Genomic DNA, 26,815 nt, shown 5'->3' on the forward strand with positions numbered 1-26,815 from the left:
CTCGCCTTCCCTTCCGCCCCCGGCCGCGCTCCGCCCGCCCGCTCCGGCGGCCCCTCAGGTGTGCACGGAGCGGAGCGGGGCGGCGCTCGCTGCCTGGCCTGGCCCGGCCGCCGCAGCTGCTCGGCGGGTCCGTCACGTGGGGCGGCGGCGCTGCGGTCTGCTCTGTGCCACCTGCCCCGGAGCGGGAGCGCGGGCCGGCCATGGGGCTACTGCCGGCCATGGGGCCACTCCCGGCTCCCCGGCGGGCGGGGGCACCGCGGGCCGGCGGCGCCGCCGGCTACTGCGGCTCGGCGTAGCGGCTCGGCGGATGCGGAGCCGCCGCGGTTCCCCCCGCTCTGAAGGGCAGGCGACAGCGGCCCGCCATGGAGAAGGCAGCGGCCGCGGAGCTCCGTCAGGGCGCGCTGGCGCCGCTCACTGCCATCTGCCTGGGTGAGTGCGGCCCGGCCGCTCCCTGCCGGCGGGGCATGTCCGGGCACGGCGGGCATCGGCTGCGGGGACTGCCGGGCCCCCTCCTCCCCTACGGGAAGTGACCGGGATGGGACGAGGCCGCTACACACCGAGTGGTGGTGGCGGAACCCCCCCTCCCGTCAGCCCGCTTCCGAGCTGCCCTGCCTGGCGGTGCGGGGCCGTGCAGAGCGCTGCCAGATCCAGCGGAACCTAGCGCCTTGCCCTTGGCTCTGGAAGCGCTGCCATAACCTCGTATAGCGCTGGAAAAAAAAAAAGTTCAGGAGGCATCACCGGTTCTTCCCGTGCTGTGAGCCTGTGCGGGGCTCGCTTAGGGACTGCCCGGCGCTTCTCTGGAGTGGCAGCGGGAAGGAACATTTTCTCTCCCTCCGTGTCTCTGCCGTGTTCTGCTCTCATCCCTCCCTTCTGCTTGAAGCCGTTGCTCTCCGCTCTGCTTCTCAGCAGGTGTTAAGTTATGGCAGCGTGATGGAGCGCGTTCCTGGTTTCCAGTCTGTCAGCCCGTTCTGTCCGGAGAGATGGTTTTTGTTAGGCTGAGGCGTTGGCGCCTAGTTGTGACTAGAACGAGCGAACGATAGGCCCCGCTATTATTTAACAGGGCACGTTAAATCATTTTAACATTTAACAGGAGCACGTTAAATGTTTTTAACAGGGGCACGTGAAGTTAGGAGTTACCAGAGATGACTGCGTTCCTGCGCCCTGCCAGAGCATTCTGGTGGGGCAGCGTGGTCGGGAGCACCTCATGCAGCTCAGCAGTGCTGGGGCTGCACTGAGCCCTCCTGACACTTGGTGAACTGTTACAGCTCCTTGACGCAGAGTGTTTTAACCCATATCTCTTTGCTAATGAAGTGGATTAGAGTTAATTTTTAATAATCCCAAGTGACAGTTACTATTCGTTATGTAAACGATCAGAAAGGGATATCTGCTTGTTCTGTTCTTGTAGAAGTGCTTCCTTAACATCAGTGCTTACCTAGAAAAAGGAAGTAGGAAGTTGTAAGGTTGCTGGGGTTAGTTCAAATGTAATTTTAATTAACATAAGTACAATATAAAAAGCTAGCTAAACTACAAAACAATTTGAACATCCAGGTCATACAACTCTTTTTTTCTACAGTCTTAACAGGATTTCAGAGATGTGCGCAGCATGAGAACAATGTGCTTATTTAAAGTTAGTGAAAGATACTTTCCCTGTATCTATGAATTTCTTACTGGTTTTGGGGAATGTTTTGGGGTTTTTTTTACCTTGTTTAGGTTTTGTTGTTTTTTTGTTTTGTTTTGGGTTTTTTTTGTGGCCCAGTCAGACATTTGGTAAATTTTTTATTAGTTGACATAAATAGCTTGGTTATTGTTACAGTGACTAATGAGATAATAAAAGATTATGTAAACTCCAGAGCTGAATTGAGAACACTTCTTGTGTTTAGGTGTGGGTGATGTCAGGTTGGAAGTTTAGTAGATTTCTGCTTTCTATGACTTCTAGAATTTCACTGTCTGGCTCTTCTTTTCAGCTGGAATATTTTATTCCTATTCCTTGCACAACTGACAGTAGTGGAAGTTGAGAAACATGAGAGATGGGAAGCTTGTAAGGTATTTTACTTCAGTGGACCAATCAGAATATAATACTGCTACTTTAACTATATTGGTATTTTACTTCCTGCTTGTCTGTCCTTTCCTTTCATCCTTGTTTTTGGTTTTTGTTTCCTGCCATTCTTTTCTTGTTTTCCCATGGCCTGTGTGTGGGTGTTTGGTGTCTGTATCAATGCACTGCCGCTGACCATTCCTGTGTGACTTCATCTGTAAACCGCTACTCCAAAGACTGCAATTGGGTTTGTTTCAACTGTCCTGTTGTGAAGCCATTTTACTTCTCATTCTTGAGAAATTCTGGAGGACATAGAAAGTTATCAGATAAGAAGGAATCAGTGAAGCTGATGTCTCTCCTTCTAGCTGTGGGGAAAGCCTGGTAGCTGTCATTTGGTTTGGAGGTGCCAAGATGTAAACTTCCCTTTTGATCCAAATACCTGCTTTCCAAACTGTAAACCTCATCCCAAGATTTATTTAGCAATCCAAGAAAATGGCACAGTAAGTTTCTTACATGGAGTTCAAACCAGCTGAAGCACTTCTGGGATCTTTTTCTTGCTTTTCTATAACTGCTCAACAGTTAAGGAAAAGGGCATCTAGAAAACTTTATAATACTCTAGTCTCTCACCTGTTTTTATTTTGACAAGGCTTTTTTTTGACAAGAGACAAGAAAATCAACAGGGAATGCCTATTCTTTTTTATGGGCCTCTGACAGTTGAGATCTGTGTGCTGGTTTAACAGTGCTCTTGTGGTTTGATTTGATGGTCTTGAGTGAGGAAAATGGATATTGGAAACTGTAAGCTTATTCAGTTGCTTGGGGAAGTAACTGGTGTGGTTAGATTTTCTTTTAAAGAACTATTTTTGCTAACTTCTTGGTATAAAAGCGTTTGAAAATGAGAGCAAAGAACTTGCAACTGCAGCCAGTAAAATTTTTTTTCAGAGATAAATGACTATTTTTGGGGGTTCTCTTTCTTAGGTATCTGCCAAGTGTGGTGTACAAGGCTGCCTATAACTGCATTTGCGGTAGTAAATCAGCGCTTCTGTTAAACAGTCCTCAGTAATGTAGCTCTGAGTTGGCTGATTCCACCTATTGTGCCCCTTGTCTTTATCCTGCTTATTTCCATTTAAAGGACATAGGGTCCTCTTACAATCCATGTGAGGAAACCTCTGCTTCAGAGCTCATTTCTCTTATGGCTGTTGGGAGAATTCGGCAGGAAACACATAAAGAAAGGTTATAATGGTAGTACAGATACAGACTCTTCCATACAGTGTATCTTCAAACACTGCTTTCAACTGTGCTGGTACTAGTTATGCAGAGTATATTCATGTACTTTCTTTGCAGCAAAACCAAATATTTTAATTCTCATGAATATAAATTTGTGACATAATCATGGATTAATTTCATCTCAGTCTTTAGGACTATATTACTATGGTTACAGAAATAGTGGCACTTTAACATTGTATGAGGAAATGTTGTGTTGCTGTTGCTGCTGCAATCCAGAGTTTGTCACAAGCGGATGTGCTGCTGTGCCAGAGTTAACAGAGCTGTGTTGTTTCCTGGTGCAGGATTGTATTATTGCTCCTAGGTAGGCTTACTCACCAAACAGAGCAAGCTAGCACTGTGAAAGAAGAAATAGTTACATGGCACATTTTTATTATCATATAACAATATTACTAATGTTAGCTAATTATGTAATAAAATCAGTGCTGTTAGGGACCTTTGAACATCATAATAATGCTTATTAAATCTGACTCAGGTGTGTTTCTCCTCAAGTTGTGGCATTACATACACTGCCATTTAGTTGCCCTCCTTGTTCTGGGTCTTTCTAAAAGCTTAGTCCCAAGACTGCTTAGAAGGAGGGAGAAGTCACTGCCCTTGTCCCTGTGGGAGAGCCCTGAATTCTGTGATGAGTGACACCAGGAACAATCTTCCTCTGTTTTGCAGGGTCTGGCCTCAGTTTGAGGTCTGTAGCAGGCCTCCCAAAAGGAGAAAATCCAAACTGTGATAGCCAGATAAAAGTCAGGGAAGGACAGCTGTGGGTACCTGGGCTGCTGCAGTGTGGTGACTGAAAAACATGACTGGACCTGAACTGGAAAGCTAAGGGATTAGTTTTTATTTCCATCCCTTTAGTGTCTGGTACTTTTTGTACCTTTTGTGCTGGTTTAAGTTATAGCAGAAGGTAGTCAGGACAAGGGTTATTGTTTTGTGATGTATTTAGACAGTGTAGAAGACAATGGGGGCCCACACTCTGAGCCATAAATAGTGTTAATTGTCAGCTGCTTCCTAAGTGACTGTTGGAAACAGGGACGGTTTCTCTTCCTCTCTTCTCCTATTGTTGATTTCTAAATGACGTTTTTAGCTAAATTCTTGCCAAGAGATTACCTATTAAAAGATTCAGGTCTTAAGCCAAAGTGAATACTTGGGCTGGGATGTTGTAAATTAAGTTTTTGGTAACATTTTAAACCTTTCTAATTCTTTCAAGCATTTGTCATTTTACTGATAGGATGTCTTTGTAGATTATAGATTACTGTTGAAATGAGAGCAGTCAGTGGAACATGCTGTAATTTTTAAAGAAATGCCTAAAGAATGTGTGGGGAAACTAATAGGGAACTACAGTAATTTCACGATTACAAGCTGCACCGTTTTGACTAAAATTTTGCTCCCACCCCGAAAATGCGGCTTAAACTCAGGGGTAGCTAATATGTGAATAATTTTCTGACATTTCCAACCCCGGAAGTGCCAGCCAGGGTGCCAAGCCGAGCACCTGCCGGTAAAACTCGGCTTTGCACGATTGTTCCAAATTGGTTACTCTGTTTTGCGGTGGGTGGAGCCGGACTCCGTGCCGGCGGGGAGGGGTGAGGGGGAAGGTGGGGGACTCCCTCCTTCAGGCAGCGCAGCCCGGGGGGATGCGGGGGCTCCCTCCTGCTGACCCAGCGGCCCGGGGGAAGGCGGGGGGCTCCGTGCTGCCATCCCCGCGGCTGGGGGGAAGGCGGGACGCTCCCGTCCTCGCCTGCCACCGCTGCCGCAGGAACAGGCAGGCTCCCGTCCCTGCCTGCTGTGGGAGCCGGCAGACTCCGTGCCCCCCTGCCACTGCGGGGCAGCGCCGGGCCAGGCTGAGTGAGCCCAGCGGCGGCGGCAGCCGGCCCCGAGCGGCCCTGCCGAGCGGCAGCGCCGAGCTGGGCCACCTGGCCCCGTCGGCAGCCCCGAGCGGGCCAAGCCCTCACGGCCCAAGCCGAGCCAGTAAACCCCGCCATCCCGCGATTCTGTTACTATTTGGCAACTTTGTTGCACATGGGTCCTCACTGCAAACGACAGAGAGGCTTATACTCAGGTGCGGCTTGTGTATGGACAAAGAACAAAATGTTGCCGACACCCAGAGATGCGGCTTATATTCAGTGTGACTTGTAATCGTGAAATTACTGTACATGGTAATGCTGACTTCTGGAGCAACAATGACACAGAACAAATTTGCTTTGGCAATAACTACTCTTTCCAGATCACTTTAGTGATATACACTGTGAGAGAAGACTTTTGAGAAAGTGAAGAGTCTTTGGAACTTAATTTGCAAGTCAGATATGTATTGCAAGTACTGCCTCATCCTGTTTTGATTGTATTAGTGGACCTTGTTGAAAACTTCATTGCTTTTGCTTAGTCAAGGCAATCATGTTAGCTTTAGCAGCTGATTTTCAAGGTGACATTCACCTGAGGGGAACAAACTTTACTTTATTCAGAGGAGAAGTATTTAAGGATAATCATCGAGTTAGTTATTCAGCATTTAAGCAGGTAAAGTCACTAACTGTGACAGTAAATGTTTTAGCACGATTGTTCTTCTGTGTTCTGCAATTAAAACTAATCCTATGGAAGATAATTTAGAATAGATTGGCAGTTTCTTTTGGTAGTATGTTTCAGAGATACTAAACTTACATTGTGTAGTGACTTGTTTTAGCTACAGTGAAGGATAATAGTTGATTACAGTAATTTCATGACTATAAGGCGCACCGGGTTATTAGGTGCATCTCCGGGAGTCGGCAAATTTCGCAACTTTGTACATTACTTAAGATGCAACGGACTATAAGGCGCACTTGTTTTTTTACTGCGAGGATCCGCATGCAATAAAGTAATGAATTAGTAACAGAATCCTGCGATCGTGGAGTTTACAGGCAGGTGCTCAATTTGCAAACATTTTTCACAGATTGGTGTAGCCTTTAAATGCAGCCCCAAGCATCCTCCCCGTGTGCAGACCCCGGCACTTCTGCCCAATCCCAGCTGGCGAGGTGGGGCTCAGGGCGGCCGCGGCTTGCAGCTACTGTGGTTTGGGGCGGCCACGGTTCGCACCTCGGGGTTGCTGCGACTCAGGGTGGCTCGGGTCTGCCTGCAGCTCAGGGCGGCTCGGATCCGCCTGCGGTGCAGGGCCACCTGTGGCTTGGGGCAGCTCGGGGCTGTCTGCTCCCTCTCTCCCGTGTGGCTCCTGCTGGGGCTGCCCAGTCCTACCCCCCGTCACGGCTCACACTTCCGGGTTGGCAAATTTCACAACTTTGTACATCATATAAGGCGCACCGGACTATAAGGCGCACTTCTGGGTTCGGACCAAAAGTTTAGTCAAAAGGGTGCACCTTATAGTCGTGAAATTACTTTACTTGACTTGCCTGTGCAGATAAGCAAAGTTCTTGTTGGAGAGCTGCAATGCATTTATGCTAACACCCTGGCAAACAATTATTGACTGCCAGCCTAGGCATTGTCTAGAATTTGACTGAACATTATTTTTCTGTCTTTTCACAGTGAATCTGTTCCTGACTGGGAAAATAGAAAGTGCTGTTACCTCGTTAGGTAAGACATACCTGTATTTACTGTTCATTTGAGCTGTTAGTTTCTTCCCTGTACAAAGAGTTGTTCTAATGAAACAGTGACTTTTTAAATGACATTTAAGACAGGCTAACTATGGCATCTTAGGAAGTTTAGGACTTTTAAGTCTTCTGAGCTTTGTTCTGGTGCCAGGCAAGGCTGGGGATTGCTGTCCCCAAGGCCCAGACCCCTGTCCCCATGCCCGGGCCACTGTCCCTCTGTCCCCAAGGCCCGGATCACTGTCCCCATGCCCAGATCTCTGTCCCCAAAGCCTAGGTCTCTGTCCCCAAGGCCGGGATTGCTGTCCCCGTGCCCGGATCCCTGTCCCTGTGCCCGGGTCGCTGCCCCTCTGTCCCCAAGGCCGGGATCCCTGTCCCTGTTCCCAGGTCCCTGTCCCTGTATCCAGGTCCCTATCCCTGTGCTGGGACGGAGCCAGCGCTGGGCAGAGGCCTAGGTGCTGCCCTGAGGCAGCGCCCATTTCCGTCCCTTCTGTTCTGTCCTGGGCCCAGGGCACTCGGAGTGGCTTTGCCTCTGTCCCCCTCGCCTCTGTCCCCCTTGCCTCTGTCACCACTGTGGCATCAGCACTGCTGCTGTCACTGCATGCTGTCTCAACTGGGTGCTGTTCAATTGGAAATTGTCACAGGACCAGAAAACTGTTATCTCAACCCGGAATCTGCGTTTTGTCTCTCACCTGAGGGGATGGGGGACAGGAGTGGCTGCCTGGGGTTTATTTTCCACTTGGACCTAAACCACAACAGGATTATAGACTGCATCATTGTCATTGTGATAGATAAAAATGGTGAGCTTGAGGCTAAGGTCATAGCTCATGCTGATATGTTTAGGGGAAAACTCTGTGTTTAGGAAATGTGCCTGGGAGCATCAAGCTGGGGAGAGTGTCTCATTCCTGAAGAAGCTAAAGCAAGAATATTAAAAATGTCTCATGAATGTCAGCGGAAAATGTCAGTGGAAATCCAACCAGAATTGCAGCACTTAGTGTAATTTCCTTCTCTCTAGCAGTGCTGTCACTTACTGACATTACAGAGATATTGCAGCCAGGGTCCTCTTAGTGATGAGGACCCCCTTGTGACTGTCAATATAACATAACACGTGTAGATTTATTCCCAAAGAGGCTGCAACTTGTATTAAAACCAAAAATGGCATATATGGGAGGAAAAGATATTGAAACACAGAAAAATAATCCTAGGACAGTAGATTGAATGATGTGGGAGCTTGAGTGTTCAAGTCAAAATTGGGGGTTGAGAGAAAGTTTGAATCAAGAGAAGGTTGTAATTTTATGGTTAGGTAACCTGCTTAAATTAAGCTTAGAGGAAATGTGGATAAACCATGTGGACAAATGTGTTGTTTGCAACACACTATTTTCCGTTTTTTCCTTGGAAAAAGTACAGTGTAATTTATATGCCAGTGTGTTCTACCTGGATGGTTCTTTAGCTTTTGATGGAGTTTGGCATCTGTTTGGTGTATGGTACGTGAGTTTACAAAGTATAATTTAAGTAATTAAACAGTTACTTACTTAGAGTGGTGATAGTGCCTCAGCCTAAAATATGTAGAGCTTCTTCCAGTTGATTTTACTGCTTTCTAACGCTTTTTTTCACTAGAAATAGAGTTGTAATATCTGGCTTTTATTCTGCAAATATGCTGAAAACCTCCAAGTATTGTAGCTTTCATGTTTTCTTGTCTTCATACAGTTTTCAGTTACCTTCTCTCAGTTACTGTTTAACTGGCAGAGGGAATCTACTGCTGTTTACAGTAGAAGATATCCATTTGATTGTCACAGAAAACCTCATTAAGATTTATGCCCTCTTGACAGAAACTCTCTGAACTCACATCTCTTCTGGCATTTGTTTATAGTGTGGGGTTTTCTTTTTGCTTGTTTTTTTGTTGTTGTTTAGGGTGGTTTTTTTTTTAAATGTGCAAGATTTATTATTGTCTGTCTTTATAATTTATATTTTCTTTTAAAAGCACCATCTCAGTAAGATTTTTGGTTGAGTTGATTTGCCAGTCCAGCATTGGTATTCTTATGTTTTTTCAGTAATGTTAAATGTGGGAAATTTAAGAGGTTTGGAGGTTTTAGTGAATTGAGATTTCACTTTTCTTCTAGGTTTGTGCAGAAAGGCTGTGGAAAGACACAGAATTATTGGAAAAGTGTTATCACTGCTATTCTTATTTATTGTCACTGATGATAAAGTCTTCAGAATCCAGGATTGTACCTTTCTATTTAGGAACTTCCCTTTCCTTTAGATGTTTTGGCAGCTTGAACAGGCTTTTGTTTATTTTCCTTTAGGAATTACAGTGTCACCATGAAGCCCATCTTAATAAAACAGTACTTAAGCATGTTTGTGATTTTGCAGATTTCACGGTCAGGAGCTGAGTAGGGAAGTGGGACCTTTTATTGATATTGAAGCCCCAACAGTATAAAATTCTGCCCTTGTGTGGTTTTACCATTTTGTTGTTAGCACTGAAGGCTGTGTTTAGTCAAGGTTTTTCTTTCAAAATTTATGTGTGTGTAGAAAGAGCTGCTGAAGGCTGTGCTTGGGTACTTCACCTTTTCTGCCTTGCAGCAGTCTATGCACCAGGAGTGGAAGCAACTGCTGGAGACTGTTTCCTTACACGTTGACTGCAGGTCGGGTACCAAGCCAGCCCTCCCCAAATGGCCTGGCTGCCCCAGCTATCCCATGGCCACAGTCCAGGGAGGAGGAGAAGAGGAGTAGGGGAGATATATTATACATCCACAAAACTTATCTTAACATACACACACTATTCATCCTTCAGTTGTGAGAGCCAACCATCACAGTACTCATCTGTAACTCTGCCAGGCAATTTTTGTTTGGGGTCTCTTTTTGTTTTGGGGAGTCCACAGGACTGAGCAGTTTTGTAGTTAGTCATTATTTGCTGTTGTTTCTGACTGTTGCTGTTCTGCTTGTTAGTAAAGGGTTGTTTTTTCCACTTAATCTATTTGTACTCATTACTTACTTGGATCCCTGGGGGAGATAGCTAGACCAGGTTTAAAGGCTTCTCTTTTAAATTGTCTTAAACCAAAACAAATATTAATTCAGATTTGTGGTCCATTCAAATCAGGACCCTTTGCAAGAGCCAAACCATTTTCCTTTTGATTTTGAGTAGGACAAGTCTGAAATGCTTGATATGTGTCAGGGGGGATAATGCCATGGTAAAATACTGGCAACAACAGCTATTGTCAAATGAACTGCCAAAAATGGCATGTAGTTTCAGTGCAGCCTTTAACTCACTATGTCCTTAGATTTGCACAGCTACAGTTCTGTTAAAAGGAAGAATCTGTTTCTTTTGTCGCTTGTTTTTTTCTTACCTCACATTTATATCAAATGTACAGTGTGAATAAGAAAAAACATTTCTCTCTGAAGACCTGAACTGTGATGTTACAGCAGATCCTCTACGTTAGGAAACTACAGTAAGTTCACGACTATAAGGTGCACCCTTTTGACTGAAATTTTGACCCGCAGCACGGGGAGGGCGCCTGGGGCTGCATTTAAAGGCTACACCAATCTGTGAAAAATGTTTGCAAATTAAGCACCTGCTAGTAAACCCCCTGATCGCGCAATTCCGTTACTAATTCGTTACTTTGTTGTGTGCGGATCCTTGCTGCAAAAAAAAAAAGTGTGCCTTATATATGGACAAAGTTCGGAAATTTGCCAACACCCGGAAGTGCGCCTTATAGTCCAGTGCACCTTATAGTCATGAAATTACTATAATTACAAAGACTCTGAGCAATAGTTACTTAAGTATCCCAGCTTTTTTCAAGCAATATCGCTACGTTTTTTTCTTTTGGAATAAAGTATAGGAATTTCACGACTAAAAGGCACACTGGATTATAAGGTGCACTTTTTTTTTTTTTTGCAGCGAGGATCTGCACACAACAAAGTAACGAATTAGTAATGGAATCACTGCTCGGCTCGCACTTCCAGGTTGTCAGCAAATAAGGCGCACTGGATTATAAGGCGCACTTCCAGGTTTTGACCAAAATTTTAGGCTTTAAGGTGCGCTTTATAGTCGTGAAATTACTGTACTTCCTAAAACTGAGAAACAAGTATTTGGGAGAATAATAGCTCTGCTAACTACACTGATGAGTGTGTGAATGGAAGTGCTCATGTGGAGCAATCAGCCTGTCAGTGGGACTTCCTCAGAATGAAAACTAAGTAAGTTTTGTGTAATTTTGATTCTGTTCTATCACAAATACGATGAATAAGGGATATTAATTCAGAACATAATTAGATACAAGGGCAGCAGAAATATTTGCACAGAAGTTACTGGAAGCTTCTGGATCCTGCTGTCTGCTGTATTTGTTCTTTCACTTTGTGCATTGTTTCCTTCCCATTTTGAAGTGTTATTAAGCTGGCAGTTAGGAAATGCAGTCTTTCCAGCTCCTTAGTGTTTGCTAGTACTTGGTCCTCTTTTGCTGCTGTGATATGTTGATGCAGAAACAAGTATGTGGAGGAGCACAATTTTAAACCTAAAGAAACAGAACTGGAGTTGAAAAGTCCTGTGGATCTTACATTTGCTTTTGTAACTCTGTAATTGCAACTGCATCTCATTCCAGCATCTGGCATAGAGCTACTCTGGTTTTGGAAATGTGATAACAAAAATGTTCTTGTTTTTGTAACTTCTTTACTGCAAAATATGTGTTTAGAAACAGATGTTTCCATGTGTTTATGTATTCTGTGTGTTTTTGTGGCTTTTGAAACTAGTAGGAATTATATACATGTATTTCAGTGGAATGCTCTACCTGGAGAGTAAAAACAATAGCATTTTTATGTTTTGCCTCAGGTAAGTTACCTCCTGCTTTTTGTATTCCTGTGGCTCTCACTTCAGAAGTGCTTACTGTGAGCAAACAGGATAGTGTCAGGCCTGGGTTTTCTGGAGGGGACATGCTGCAGCCCAGCCCAGCCCCAACCAGGAGCTCCACAGGCAGCCCTGCCTTGACTGCAGCCAAGCAGCTTTGCTGATACTCCATCCATCCATCCCTCCAGTGCAGCTAAAGCTGATCCTGATTGGGAATTGAAAATGGTGTATTTATGTGGCTGAATTTCATCCACTACTGTAAATCTCTCATTTATAATGAGATGTATTTGAATGTGTGTGTATGAGGTGACAAGGTATAGGCAGCCTTTCTTTTCCTTTGCTATATTTTTCAGCTATACAGGAATGTAAGCTTTTGTCAAAAACTGAAATATTCAGCTGCAGTCCACAAGTCATGCTCTAGATAGTAATTTGTTTTAAAAATAGTTTAAGTAATATTTTTGGAGAATGTTCAGAATAGCTATTGCATTACAGAGAATTTTCCCTCTTGTAATCTGCTTGGAGTACATTTTCCTATCAGAACAGCTTTTCAACTTGTCCTTGGAACATTTAATTTTCATTTTTGAATTGCTTAATTACAAATTACAAGTATTTGATGTAGCCTGCTGTTTTCCATAGGAAAAAACTAAATGTGCTTTGAAAATGCTGAGCTTTATGTGGCCTCATTTGCTCCTTTCCCTGTCTTGAAAATTTTTCCCATCTATGTGGGTTCAGAAGGAATGTAGAGTACTTTAGTAATGTTCAGTGAGAGCATTTAACATTGGCCTGCAGTTTACTTTTTTGTGGGAGGAAAAGGAGTGTGGTGGGTGGTGGTATTTTTTTAACCGTTACAAATTCTTCATGTGGTTAAGAGAATAAACAACATATCTAGGAACATGTTACAACAAAATGAGCTACTAGCTACTTTATATTTAATACGGATCTTCTTCACTTGCTGTGTTACCTGCCTGGGCTTTGCGAAGCTGGTAAGAAGGATTTCTGTACTGCATCCTCTTGGCAGATCCATGCAGTAATATTGATTGTAGCCTGTGGTAGATTCGTACAAGATTATCGATTGGTCCTGCATTGAAATGCAGGTTGCTTACCTACACTTGGTGTGGGTGTCTTAAAAAACAGGGCAGGGAGGAATGCAGTAAGAGGATAAAGCTGTTGGCTCTCATATGTCTGCAGTCTCCAGAAACTGATGAAAGCTCTTGAAGCTAATATAAATTGTGGATTAGGCAAAACATTAACAATATTATTTTTCTTCCCTTATTAACAGCTGCTTGCAGTGGAGAACTGGAACAGCACACAGAGAGACGGGGAGTCATCTACAGTCCTTCTTGGCCCTCAAACTATCCTCCAGCCATCAACTGCAGCTGGTACATTCAAGGAGATCATGGAGAGATGATAACAATTAGGTATGGTTTGATATTTGTGGAGGTAAAGGATTGCTTTGCTGAAATAAAATAAAATGTCAGTTTACCTGGTGCACCAATGTGAGCCACTTGATGATGGAAGAAAGCCTAAATTGGTTACACTGGAACAGGGTGCCAGGTTGGGCACCTCCCTGTTTTTAAAAATGCTTCACCATGTCTTGTTTCTGTAGGGTACTTCTGACATCCATTATTACAGAAGTCGCTTGTGGTCTTTTAATGGATTTATCTTCACAATGATTGTGTGAGATTTCATACACCACTGGCAGATGAGAGAGTGGGAAACAGCAGTATATTTACTCACATTAAATAGTCCCTTTTCCCTTCATTGCTTATAAACTCGAGTAGGTGAAGGCTATAAAACTTGGAACAGCTTCAGCTTTAAATTCATGTAAAATTCTTAGAGAAAAAACAGCATTTTCACTAATGTCTTGAAATGGTTCTATGTTTAATAGACAGTTGAAAATAATTATTGCTTCTTGTTTCTTGTTTACCAAAAGACACATGCTTTTCTACTTAATATTTATTTCCAACAAATCAAATACTAGTTAGCATTTGTGGTCCAATTTCAACTAATTTCTAGAAACATGCTATTCAATAAAGACTAAAATGTCCTGCAAATGGTTTGTTAAGATTGTTTAGGGTATACAATGAGAACATTGTGAATGTGCTTAATTTATCTGGGCTAATGGTAAGATCTTTCATGAACCAAGAATTTCTTACTTGCCTAGGAAAAGTTTTTTGGGAGGGATTTAGTACTCTTACATTTGACACCATTTGCTCATTTTTTGCTCAGCTGCTTAAAAAAACTGCAAAGCCTCTTCAACTGCAGATGCTCAGAAATTGAAAACAAATCTGCCACAGATGAAATAATAGGAAGGCTCCACCATCCGTAGTTCAAAATAGGGACTACTCACCAAAAGTAATGAAGTAAACACCTGCCAGCATTTGAAATTCATAAATAGAAACATGCTTTTAAACCCCATCACTTTACATTGGATGTGGGGAATTTGTTTCAAAGCAGAGATTGTTGGAAACTGAGAAAGCATACAAATGAGACACAGGACTTTGGAGAATAATGCTGCAGTTTATGCTGTGAAAATGTCTCAGAGCTCCAGTTAGTTAGGACTCTGTTCTGCAAGTGTGAGTGCAACAGAGGCTAAAGAAACACAGGAACTGTGGTGTGGCAACTGGCAGTAATGTGTGCACAGTTTAGATGTATGCAGAGCAATATGACTTGAAAGATTTCTTCTTAATGGGTTTGTTTTCTGTCACTGAATACACAGCCATATCCTGCCCTCCTCTGCACACACAGACAATAGAAACTGTGTGTTTACATCCCAGGGACTGCTGTTGTGGTGTGATGTTTCTGACTATAAATGTACTCAGAATGACTCACTCCAGTGAGTGAAATGCAAAATGTTGCAGCATCTGAGGATTTCTTTACAAGGCTCTTGCCCTTGCAATGCAAGAATGTAAAAGAAGGAGCTGACATGCCTAGGCTAGGAGGTTTCAGATGGAAACGCGTTTTTTGCTTTCCAGTTGGATATGCTTCTTATTCTAACAATGAGTTGGTAAGGGCATAAGAGTAACTTTTAAAATTTTCCTAGGAAAATCAAACACAGTTCTTGTACTAACATCTGGATTTTGAAAGGTTCCAAAAAAACCCATCTCCTTCTTTTGTGTCATACAGTAGGCACTTCCTTTCATCTGGAATTCTTGTTGACGATAAGACAGCACTTATGTAAGTGAGATAACAGCAGGAGTCATTAAAGGATAAAATTGCAGTTGAAAGTATTTTTTATTTCTAAACTGTTTGCACTTGGTGGTTATTTTTATAAACCTATTTTTCAGCAGCTTTCAGTTGAACAGTGATCAGATCTACGTGTGTATGTAAGATGCTGGCTTCTGTGGCCATCTCCTTTATAGCTGTGTCTTAATGTCTGTCTTTCATGTGTATACTGATTTTCTTCATATCCTTACATTTCCATGCTTATTGTTTTACTTTATAGTTCACTTATTAGAAATCCTTGAGGGATCTTTCCCATGAACAGGAAGTATATTTTTTTTGTGCTTATACCACTTTATATGCATATTTCAGTATTTTCTTTCAAGTTCATGTGTCTGATGGAATGGTTCTATTAAGACCTATGAGCAAGTCTGTAGCCACTATTTTCCAGGACTTTGTTACATCTCTTTAAATTCAAGCAACCAGTTGCTAGTTATGCTAGTTGCTAGTTGGTAACTACCTGATTTTCCACCCTTTTTCTCTATTTTTATGCTTCTTTTCACAGAGCATTACATAAAATCATGTAAGATCAGATAAACATGTCATATGTAGTAACTGGATTTGTACCATTGTTTTATAGGCTTTATAGGTTTGTTTCCTCATAACTAAGAAGATGATTTTTAAAATGTTTGTTTAGAAGTTGCTCTTACTTGATGATTGTAATTAACCCTGGTGTGGGTGGAATATAAATTTATTGTTTTATTACTGGAATTTAGGGGAGTGTGGGTAAAATGTTCTCAATGTTCAGAACTCTATTGAAAAGCAATCTACTTAGTGCCCCACTCAAACTGTCTCTTATTAATTGAGGGAGGGGATCACCTTCATTGGCTTTCACTTTAGTGATTCCTGACACTGGCTTTAAAAAAGAAATTATCAGATACAGTAATTTCACAACCGTAAGGCGCACTGGACTATAAGGCGCACCCCCCAGGAGTTGGCAAATTTTGCAACTTTGTAGATCGTATAAGGCGCACCGGACTATAAGGCGCACTTTTTTTTTGCCACGAGGATCTGCGCGCAATAAAGTAATGAATTAGTAAAGGAATCCCGCGATCGTGGAGTTTACAGGAAGGTGCTCAATTTGCAAACATTTTTCACAGATTGGTGTAGCCTTTAAACGCAGCCGCAGGCGCCCTCCCCGTGCGCGAGGCCCGGCACTCCCGTCCACCCCCGGCTGGCGAGGCGGGGCTCGGGGCGGCCGCGGCTCGGGGTGGCCATGGCTCACACCTTGGGGTTGCTGCGGTTCAGTGGGGCTCAGGACCATTCGTGGCTCGAGGCGGCGCAGCAATGCCTGCTCCCTCTGTCCCTGTGTGGCTCCTGCTGGCCGGAGGCTGGCTGGTGCCTGGGCGGCGCCACCTAGCCCGTGCTGCGGGGCTAGCAGGGGGCTGGCCGCTCCCTCTCTCCCTGTGCGACTGCTGCTGGCTGGGGGCTCGCCACTCCCTCTCTCCCTGTGCGGCTGCTGCTGGCCTAAGGCTGGCTGACACCGCCCAGCCCGTGCGGAGGGGGCTAGCAGGGGGCTGGCCGATGACGCCCAGCCTGCGCTGCAGGGACTGGCCGGTGATGCCCCTCCTTGCGACTCGGCGCTCCTGCGGCACCGCCCCCCCATTGCGGCTTGCACTTCCAGGTTGGCAAATGTCGCAACTTTGTACATCATATAAGGCGCACTGGACTACAAGGCGCACTTCCGGGTTCGGGGGAAAATTTTGGTCAAAAGGGTGCACCTTATAGTCGTGAAATTACTGTACTGTTGGAGTTTCAATTTCTGCCTAAAATTGAGGTCTGTTCCTATATTCCTTCTGGTGTGTAATTGTGTGAAGAGTTGAAGGGACTGCTTCACAGTCTGTTTACCAAACTCATGGTGTTTCAGAACTTAACATTAATTGAAAAGCACCTCATAATAGCCATTTACTTGTGCAGCTTTTGAAGAAATAGCCCCAGTGTCTCTTGCCTAAGGTGATGCAGTTAGCTGGTGCTGTGGAGCTGGGAGTAGAATAGAGCTTTCCTGACTTCGGGTCCTTGTGCTTCAGTGGTTAAGTAGAAGTTTTTAATGAGCCGATTAAGTAATCAGTTGTTCACAGTCTACACTTTCTGTGAGAAGCTGGCAAATAGAAGTAACTTTTCTTGCTTAATTGGTCGGGTGGTTTTATTTTGGGACTGTGCTTTACTGACCTGTCCATAATATTTATTCTCCAATGTGCTTCTTGCACATTTAGAGGGCCAAATGGGATATTTGCTTTTTTGTTTATTTACTCATTGCTTTCATTCAGATTTTGCATCCCATGTTTGTCCTTTTCCAGTTACTAAGAAAGCTTTCTTTAATCTCTTTTCCCTCGTGCCTAAATTACTAAAAAGGTTGTAGAGAATTCCCTACATTATTTATAGATGTACTTTTTTTCCCTAGCTGCTACTGTTGCTTTCAGTGCAGATGGCAAAAATTTAAGCCCTGCTAGGCATTAGTTTTGCAAGAAGCACATTTTTCTCACATATATAGACTATTAATGTGTGTTTATGATAGTCTGCTTTAATGAAATACTTTCCAGCAATGTAAAAATACTTGTCAAGTAAAAGGAAGATACCACTGTAGGCTGTTACTTCATGTGAGTACGTAGATGAGAACTGATATATATGACTAACCCTGTAGTTTTCTGTAAACTCCTGGAGTTTTGCTCACTGTTGGACTAATCTCTTTTTCAGTATCATGCCACGAGAAAAAGAATCAGATGAGTTTACTGATTTCTGCAGAATTCAGTAAAAACAAGACCCAGTGCTGCAATTTTCAGTACACATCGAGTTGTTCTGATCCTCAGATTCTGAATACTTCCAGTGTTTAATAGGCTATTGTCATGCTTTTCCATAAAAATTTGGAAGAGACATTCCAAGAGCAAGACAACTGCATCTTTCAGGAGCAACAAAACCTGCAAAATCTGGTCCAATAATTTTGATCTTGTACATCAGTCTCCTTCTATATTCCTGTATTGTTTTGGAGATCCACAGGCAGCAGTGAGAACAGCCTAAGGGCCAGTAGGGGCAATATAACTTAAAAGAGTGCTGAAATAAAGTGACAATGCCTTAATCAAAGAAAAGTTTGTTGAAAATACACCTGTTGATTAGTTTGCATAAGGGGCGGCATAATTGCTTTGACTTTGCTGTGACTCTTAGCAGAAGAAATTTTGTAACTGCTGTGGTATCTATTACACATAAAACTTCACATTAGAACTAGAACATAAACAGAGAAATTGTGTTTGAAACTTCTAGGCACGTGGGATTAAGATGTTAGTTTTTGTAAGAGAGTTTGTTCTTGTGACTATTTTGTATTGCCCTTTTTGAATACCAGGGCATTTTTTTTCCAGTAGCTTGAGGCTACTGAAGAGGCATGGTGTTATTAGGGAATCTATTAAACATAGTGTTCTCTTGCAAGTCTGTTCTGCCTCATCACCCCTGTACTCAGTGGCTGAAGTTTGAATTTGTTAGTGAAGAAGTGTGGGATTCTGCTCTGAATCTGAGATCCACAAGTGACACTCAGGAAAATCATTTATCCTCTGTATTCCTGGGTTCTGCATTGGAAGCTGGAACTAAAGGTTCTTCCTCTTCCAGAACTAAAAAAAGCTGTTTCTTAGCAATGTACAATACTAGACTTTCAAGATGCCAGTAAAAGATATTAATTATATACAAATGCAGCGTCTTGAGAGGTATTGCTGTCATCTGCATAGGAGTTTGTAAACAATGTATGTGCATGTAGCTGACTTTTCTGTATTCTTCCTTTGTATAAATTTTAAAAGTGTAAATTTTTTTTTCTAGAAAGAAATGCATTTTAAATAAGTTGTAGACAGCTTATTATACAGGCAAACTCTCCTCTGTGCAGTCTGTGTTGTGTAACCACGCTATGGCTGAATTATTTACTTGATAGACAAAAGTAGCTCTTCAGCAGAGTGAGGAAAATGAGTGTCTGTGGGACCCAGCTGGAGTGCTGGGAGCTGGGTAAGATAGGAAAACAATTTGTTTGTCTCTTTAAGGTTGATCCTAGTACATCTAAAATAACTACAAAAGTAAAGGATCAAAAGATTTAGTAAATGAACCTGTTTGTATCATGCAAACAATTTTTTTAGTTATTCCCACCCCCCTTCCGAGTTTTGAGTTTCCATTTCTTGATTTAGTGACTGTTCCTTTTCTTAAAAACTTCTGTTGTTGGCAGATAGGTATTTCTAACACTTAGTCAAATAGTTTTCATTAAAAAATTCCTATGAACAGTCCTCGACGTAGATGATAGAAACCCTACATGATGTGTGGTACCAAAATGAGTTACAGAGAGAAAAACTGATGTGGTAGCTCAGTAATGCTGTCTCACAGCTCATGTAACAAACTCCATGTGAGTACAACCAACTCCATGTGAGTACTTGTAGCTTCTGTGATGCTTCGGATAATTTCCTTTCATGATGCAGTGGCTGTTCACTTTCTTGGTCATTAAAAACATTTTATGCAGAGAACCTGTAACAGAAATACTCTGAGTGCTTAAATATTTTTATTTTGGCTGCACAGTCATGTAAAGCTTCCTTGCAAAATAGGCTGCTTTCAGAAGCTTGATGAGATTGCTTATAGCAAAGAATTAAGTGCTGTGGGAATATTTCTTCACAACTGTGAAGACGCACAGAGATTGGTGAGAGAAAAAGAGAAGAGGAAGGACATTTCTGGGTGGATTGTCCTTGCACATACATTGTCATGTCTTAATTTCCATTTTAACTTATCACTTTCAGTGCTCTCTTACTTCTCATGCTCTTGCTGATAACTTTTTTTTTATGAGTTATTAAGCCAATGTGTTTGGCAGGACCTACAGGCAGGTTGAGTCTCCTGCTTAAATGAATTAACTGGCTTAAATAGTTGCTGTTCTTTCCCTTTTAACTTCAAAGGTCAAGAACTAGCAGGCATTGACAGCCTTTTGTAAATACACATTGATATCAGAAAATTATCTTTCCATTTATCTTTTTCAGAGAATTTGTCTTTGATGTTTGTGAAAAGTCCTTCAGGGAAGGAGATCTGTATTTTGCAGTAGCTTTTCTGCCTTTCTGAAAATTCTGTCTAGATATTTGCATGGAGTATGCACAAACTTCTACCAAGTTAGTTTGGTGTAGCGGAGTTACATAAAAAAGGACCAAAATTAATTTCTAAATGTTCTGAACAGTGTACCCTTTCCTAATGAGTATGCTTTTCTGTGCAGTCTGCAATCTGTTAATATCATTGCAGATTGCTGAATAGAATGCAGTCTGTTTCATGAGAGAACAAATACACATGTGGTTCCTGAGCCACAGGTTAGGGAGTATTATCCAGTTGTGTTCAGTGCTCTGCAAATAGGGTACCTCTGCACTAGATAAGCTACTATTGAATAATCACTTGGCTTGTGTCAGCAGAAGGGCTAGAAAATTGACTGTAAAAGATTATAGTCTTGTTTGCTCTGCATTTGTGCTCCCAGAAAAGGAATATTTTCATCTTTGAGTTAAAAGATAATGGATTTAGATTTTAGGTTCCATTTCCACCCCTATTCTCTTCTTGATATCTCCTCGCCCATCCATGGCTTGAAGAGTGGATTTGTGTCTCTCATACGTAGCCCCTTAGGGTTCTTTGTACTGCTTCCTATTGTTCTTTTATCAAGACAGTAGACAACCATGTCATCCCTGTTGTCATAGCTTTTACAGTTGGGAATGACTGCTGAAATTAATCTGCTTTCTGTATAATGTATTCCAGAATTTTGCTTTTCCTCATATCTGTATTTTAGGAAGTACTTTTATTTAAGAACTGAGTAAAAAGAGGACTCATTCTTTCAGCTTTTGGAGCTACTTTGGTATGATGTTTATGCTTGTGAGATGGGTGCTTTTCCAAATTGGGGTATGTGCTTTGTTTCTATATACTCAAGATGGTCTATAGAAGGTAGATGTTTCACTGTCTTTGAATGTGGTACCTTTATGTCAGCACTGCTTGATGCAGAAAGTCAGCCATTAGAGTCTGTTCTTTCTTTGGTTTTGTTCCAGATACTTGTCCTCTTTTGTAACTTGTGCTTCCTTTTGTTCTTAACAGCTTTAAGAACTTTGATTTGGAAGACTCTCAGAAGTGTGCAGTAGACTGGTTGATGATTGGCCCATCTTCCAAGAGGGAGGAGTACAAAGTGTGTGGATCTTCCATACCTCCGTCTTTCATCTCTGCAAGGGACCACGTGTGGATATTTTTTCACTCAGATGCATCAAGCTCAGGACAGGCTCAGGGATTTCGCCTTTCTTATATTAGAGGTAGAATCTTCCCTTTGTTTGTTGGGCTTCCCTTTATACCCCTCTGGCAAAACTTGGAAGACAGCAGTGCTTTTTTTGACAGGCTTTTTGGACCATTGATGACTGTAAAGTATTGGTGTGGTAACACTGATATTATTTGCATGTGGCTTTTTAACAGTATTGCTGAAGTGTACTGGCCTGACTAACTAACTTGTGAACATGCATGGTAGTAGATTTTGAAAAGTGATATCAGATAGTTCCAATAGTTTTGATACTGATTTTTTTTTTTTCTCCCTGTCCTTCTTCACAGGAAAGATAGGTCAGTCTGTGTGCCAGTCAGATGAATTCCGCTGCGCAAACGGGAAGTGTATTCCCAGTACTTGGAAGTGTAATTCCATGGATGAGTGTGGTGATAACTCAGATGAAAGAAATTGCACTGTCCCTTCGACAGACCCTCCATCCAGCATCTGTCCCTCAGGAATGTTTCAGTGCAGTGCAGCCCACTCCACCAAATGCTTGATGAACGAGCTGAGATGTAATTCAGTCAAAGACTGTGGTGATGGTTCAGATGAAGATAATTGTCCTGATCTTTCCTGTGGCAAAAGGCTGGGTAATTTCTATGGATCTTTTGCTTCCCCAGACTTGTTCCGTGCTGATCACAGCAGGTCAGACCTTCGTTGCACATGGTATGTGGACACGCAGGATAATCGGCACGTTCTGCTGCAACTGGATTTGCAGCTGGGCTACAATGACTATGTCAAGGTGTATGATGGCATCGGGGAGAGAGGTGATAAATTAATGCAGACCTTTTCACACCACAACAATAGGCACTCAGTGAGTGTGGAGTCATCAAAGGGCCAGCTCACTGTCTCCTATCATGCCCGCTCCAAGAGCACTGGCCATGGATTCAATGCAACCTATCAGGTGAAAGGCTACTGCCTTCCTTGGGAGCACCCTTGTGGAAGTGATGAGGAGTGTTTCACAGACAAGCAGCATTGTGATGGCTGGTGGCATTGTCCAAACGGCAAGGATGAGGAGAACTGTCCTGCTTGCCAGAAGAATGAGTACCCATGTGAAGGAAACAGTGGGCTTTGTTACTCAATACTTGACCGCTGTAATAACCAGAAGAACTGTCCAGATGGCTCAGATGAAAAAAACTGCTTTACTTGCCAGCCAGGGAATTTCCATTGTGGGACAAACCTGTGCATCTTTGAGACTTGGCGCTGTGATGGCCAAGAGGACTGCCAGGATGGGAGTGATGAGCGCAACTGCTTGGTGATTGTTCCCAGGAAGGTCATCACAGCTGCTCTCATTGGAAGTCTGGTGTGTGGCTTGCTGCTAGTCATAGCACTGGGCTGTGCATTTAAGTTATATTCTCTGAGGACCAGGGAATACAGGTAAGTGTCTTGCTTTGTTGATGTTTTCATAGCTGTGGTGGTTTTTTCCGTTGTATTAAAAGGAAAAAAAAAAAAAAGCGGATTCTTAACCAGAGAATTTGCAAAATACTGTGAAATCAAATCCAAGGACCTGATGACAGTTAAATAGTAGTCACTGCATTAGGCTTAGAGAAGATTTCTGTAAGTAGGAAACAGAAATGTCAGCTCTTCTGTGGTCTGTGAGAAGTACCTGTTTATTGTGTGGTATGGCAGAATCTGTATCTAACCTAGTCTGTCTTGAGCAGTTTCCTTTTCCTTCTTATCCCCTTGCAACAAATGCCTTGCCCCTGCCAAAAACTGAATGCTGAACTGCTACACTGAGTATTCACTGAATCTGGATTGAATAACCCTTCACCCTCCTCAGATTCTCCAGTTCTGCTAAATGTCCTGCTGTAGTGGGGCCTGTTCTGGGCAGGAACTGTCCATGTATAAGCTGTGCCCTTTTCCCCTGGTTCTGTATTTTAGGTGTAGTGTGTGTTTCTTTGCCCATGTGTTGCGTGCAAGTGGGGTTCTGCCTGTAGGAGAGAATCAAGAGGCACTTTCTGGTTCCCATCTCATGTGCACCAGCTCTGTGCTGTGCTGCTGACACTGTTTTAAACAGTGTGCTTTACATTGTCTCCTGGTCAAATCTGCATGAATAAGGACCTGCAGAAGACCTGCTGTGCTAAGGTGGGAACTTCAGTGCCTCTGTTCTGGCAGGACTGGCAACCTCTCTGCAACTGCAAACTGCCCCTGTTGTGTGATTGTTTCCAGTTCTTAATGCCTTTTCCAAAAATAACCTTTGGGCTCTTGCTGAACAAGTTACTGCTGTGACTGGCACAACAATTACTGGCCAGTTGAAAAAACTTCCATGGCCACAGTGTCCAACCTGAGGCTGCACTAGAGAGTTTGCTGATTTGATTCATTTGTATTTATACCCTGTGCTCCTAGTCCTTTTATTTGTTTTTGCATCCTGATAAGATTTTCACGGAGCTTACTGGAAAGTTTGTGCTTTTAGTGTCAGGGAGGCAGGACAAGCTGTTACTTCTGTGCCATGTTTTCCCTCTGGTTGTGTTTCCAGAGCTTTTGAGACTCAGATGACGCGGCTGGAGGCAGAGTTTGTGCGGCGGGAAGCTCCCCCCTCCTATGGACAACTGATTGCACAAGGACTCATTCCCCCAGTTGAAGACTTCCCTGTCTACAATGCATCGCAAGTATGCAGACGAGTGTCAATGAATATTTCAGCTACCAAACTGCTATAAATGAGATAAAATCAATCTGGAACTGTTTCAGTGGCCATGCTTATTATATGGAAATAATGTAAAAACGTGTATGTGTTCCATGGAGCCGAAGAGCCACAGTTCCACAGGTGCTGTGGGTAGTTTTGAACACATTTAATGTGTTTGTTGGGGAACAGCAGTGAGATAAGCACTTTTGCTTTACATCAAGACAGAGTGAATAGAGACAGAGAGAAAGGTCAGAAAGTCAATAGAAAAGAAAGGCTTTTCAAGCTGAAACTGTAAATGCACCTGAAATGATAAGAAAATAAAATCTCTAGCAGTATTTTTGGAAAATTCTTACTTTTCCAAGATGATTGTTTTTCATTTACAGGTAAATTACACTACTAAGCCATTAAATCATTCTGTTTCATTGCTGAGTACTCAGAAAACTCCTGTACCCTGTCAGAAGTATCCATCTGAGATACAGTTCCTAATGTGATAAAGCACTTGTATTTTGTTTCTCCAGTGGAAAATTAACTTCCTGGGCAGACAAGTAGACCTTAAACTCGGAAAGGAAACACTGTAAGAGACAGAAGTTGTGGCTGCCTTTCCCTAGCAGTGTTCAAGGCCAGCTTGGATGGGGCATTGACCAACCTGGTCTAGCGAGAGGTGTTCACAGCAGGGAATTTGGAATTAGATGATCTTTAAGGTCCCTTACAAGCCAAACTATTCTATAAATGTATGAGAAACTTTTGTTACAGGCAGAGCAGTCTTTGGTGTTCTCAACTAGATAGTCAGAAAATACACATTTTAGAAGGAAGCACGGGAATCAAGTCTGAGTACTGTGATAAAGTGGAGACATTCGTGGGGAGAGCAGGGTTTAGAGATCTTTAGAGGATGTGTGAAATGCTAGTTTGCCCCCTGTGTGTTGCAGGCTTCCGTGCTGCAGAACATCCGCACAGCCATGAGGAGGCAGATGCGGCGCCACTCGTCCCGGCGCAGCTCATCCCGGCGGCGCCTGGGCAGGCTCTGGAGCAGACTCTTCCACAGACCTCGAGTGAGAGGACAGATCCCCCTGCTGACACCTGCCCGCACCTCACAGACTACTCTGGGTGATGGGATCATTAGAAGTGCTGGTGGGACTGCTGGGAGTCCTCCCCCTTCCCCAGAAGGACCTGGTTCAGAGGCAAATGGCCAAGCCAGGGGCTCACAAGACACTGGATGTAGCAGCTTGCAGTCAGAGACTGAAATGACAGAGCCATCACCTTCCACCACCTGCCAACCAAACACCTGCACAGCAGCACATGCAGAGCCTGAGGCTGGACACACCAACAAATCTTTAAGTGCAGACTCTGACAGAGAGCTGAAGCAGTCCAGTAAAGCAGATCCAGGAAAGGCTTTCAGAGATCCTTTGTCTGAAAGTGTCACAGAAACGATCCATGGAGGGTCAGTATCCAGGAGGACTGTCCCAGAGGACAGTAGTTTAAGTGGAAGTCATCCACTGAGTGAAGATCCATGTAGATTGCCCTTAAAAATGTGGGAGTCTGGTTATCCAGACAGCTCTATGAATGTTCGTATCCAAGTGAATGGACAAAACCATTCATACCAGGAGGAGCCTTTGGGTGTTCATGCAGCTGGTTGCCATTCTGTGGAAGTGCCAATGTTACAGTCATCTACTTCCCTCTCTGAAAACAGTACTAGTGATGATGAATCTTTACTTGTTTGCTAATAAAACATTTTGTTTTGTCCATGTAGATTTTGTAACTTCATTGTTTTTGTGGCAATGCACTTTGGTGATGGGTGGGATGTCTGTGCTCCCAGCTTTCTCTCATAAAATTTAAGCACACACTTCAATCCCACAGTGAGTGCAGTACAAGACTAAATGGGACAAGTTTCTGTTACCATTGCTATTCCTGAAAGAAGTAGGCCAGTATGGGATGTTAGGGGTAGGAGAACAGGAATGTATCTGCAGTTTGGAGGCATCTCCCTCCTCTTGTATTTCTTTTGTACTTTTACTTACTGTGCATTCAGTATTTCTTTGCCTTTCAGTGGTTTTATTGAACTAGAGAACTCTTTTGGAACCTGGGGCAGACATCAGTCATTGTAACTCTGAGTTCTAAGCTACAGATAACATTGTCCTTTTAGGCATAATAATTTAATTAAAATTTAATAATTTTAATTAGACATACTTAGGAGGAATTAAAATCCCTTGTAACTTCATCTTTTTTATAGAAACTGCTCACTTCTTCTACTTCCTTCAGAAATGTTTTGATGGCCATATGGAGCTCAAAGCATCCACTAAATCCAAAGTTTCTGTATGGAATACCCAGAATGAAACCAGGTATCTTAGCTACTAAAGCTTTGTAATGAGAGTGTAGCAGTGTTCAGTACAAGTGGAGTGCATTGAATCCTAGTTGCAGCAATATTTCTTTTTTGCATCATCATGTGTTGCATTTTCTTCATAGTGATGTTGTGAGCATTGTAGGATTGTTTCCTCCTTCTCTGCCTTTTGTCCTCTCCTCCCTTGTGTTTCCAGGGACTCTGCTGATACCACTTGGAGTGTGCCTGAAGGATACTGAGGCTTTACAACTCCTTGGAGCTGCCCTGGGAAGCACTGAGCACTTGGTCAGGACCAGACTTCTGTTTTATTTTGAAATAAAACCTGTCTCACAAGTTTGCTTATAAGTCTGCAATGGAAGTGCAGATGTATAAGCCAGTGATTTTATTTATCTTTTATTTTTAGAGAATGTTATATTGCTTTTTTAATTTTGTTTTTTTTTTCTTTGAAGAACTGAAATACATCAGTGCCATTTTAAAGCTGACACTGTGCAGATTGTACACACTTAAATGTAAACTGGTGCCTTTTTGGTTTTTTAGAGTGTAATTAAAAGTAAGCAAGTCCTTTACCTGTAAGAAGGTGGCAGTGCTTAACAAGGAGTTCCTGCAGAACTGTGATGTGTGAGAGCTTGGTCCTGTTCTGATGGCTGGAGTGGT

The 26,815-nt window shown here is 42.9% G+C and overlaps 1 protein-coding gene across 1 annotated transcript; it reads left to right on the top strand.

Moving 5' to 3' along the window:
* Window positions 1-301: 301 nt before the first annotated feature.
* Window positions 302-25,575, top strand: LRP3 (LDL receptor related protein 3). Its single transcript, XM_033069836.1, has 7 exons — window positions 302-429; window positions 6,815-6,862; window positions 12,990-13,128; window positions 20,999-21,207; window positions 21,497-22,583; window positions 23,683-23,815; window positions 24,756-25,575. The coding sequence occupies exons 1-7, from the start codon at window positions 363-365 to the stop codon at window positions 25,548-25,550; spliced, it is 2,478 nt and encodes an 825-aa protein (XP_032925727.1). The 5' UTR covers window positions 302-362; the 3' UTR covers window positions 25,551-25,575.
* Window positions 25,576-26,815: the final 1,240 nt, after the last annotated feature.

This window comes from Catharus ustulatus, chromosome 11 (assembly GCF_009819885.2).
Source record: "Catharus ustulatus isolate bCatUst1 chromosome 11, bCatUst1.pri.v2, whole genome shotgun sequence".
Taxonomy (NCBI): Eukaryota; Metazoa; Chordata; class Aves; order Passeriformes; family Turdidae; genus Catharus; species Catharus ustulatus.

Excerpts from the sequence above, each read along its gene's own strand:
- LRP3 (XM_033069836.1), top strand. The coding sequence starts at position 363 with ATGGAGAAGGCAGCGGCCGCGGAGCTCCGTCAGGGCGCGCTGGCGCCG. Across the intron at positions 430-6,814 it reads GCTCACTGCCATCTGCCTGG|TGAATCTGTTCCTGACTGGG; the intron begins GTGAGTGCGGCC and ends GTCTTTTCACAG. Across the intron at positions 21,208-21,496 it reads TCGCCTTTCTTATATTAGAG|GAAAGATAGGTCAGTCTGTG; the intron begins GTAGAATCTTCC and ends CCTTCTTCACAG.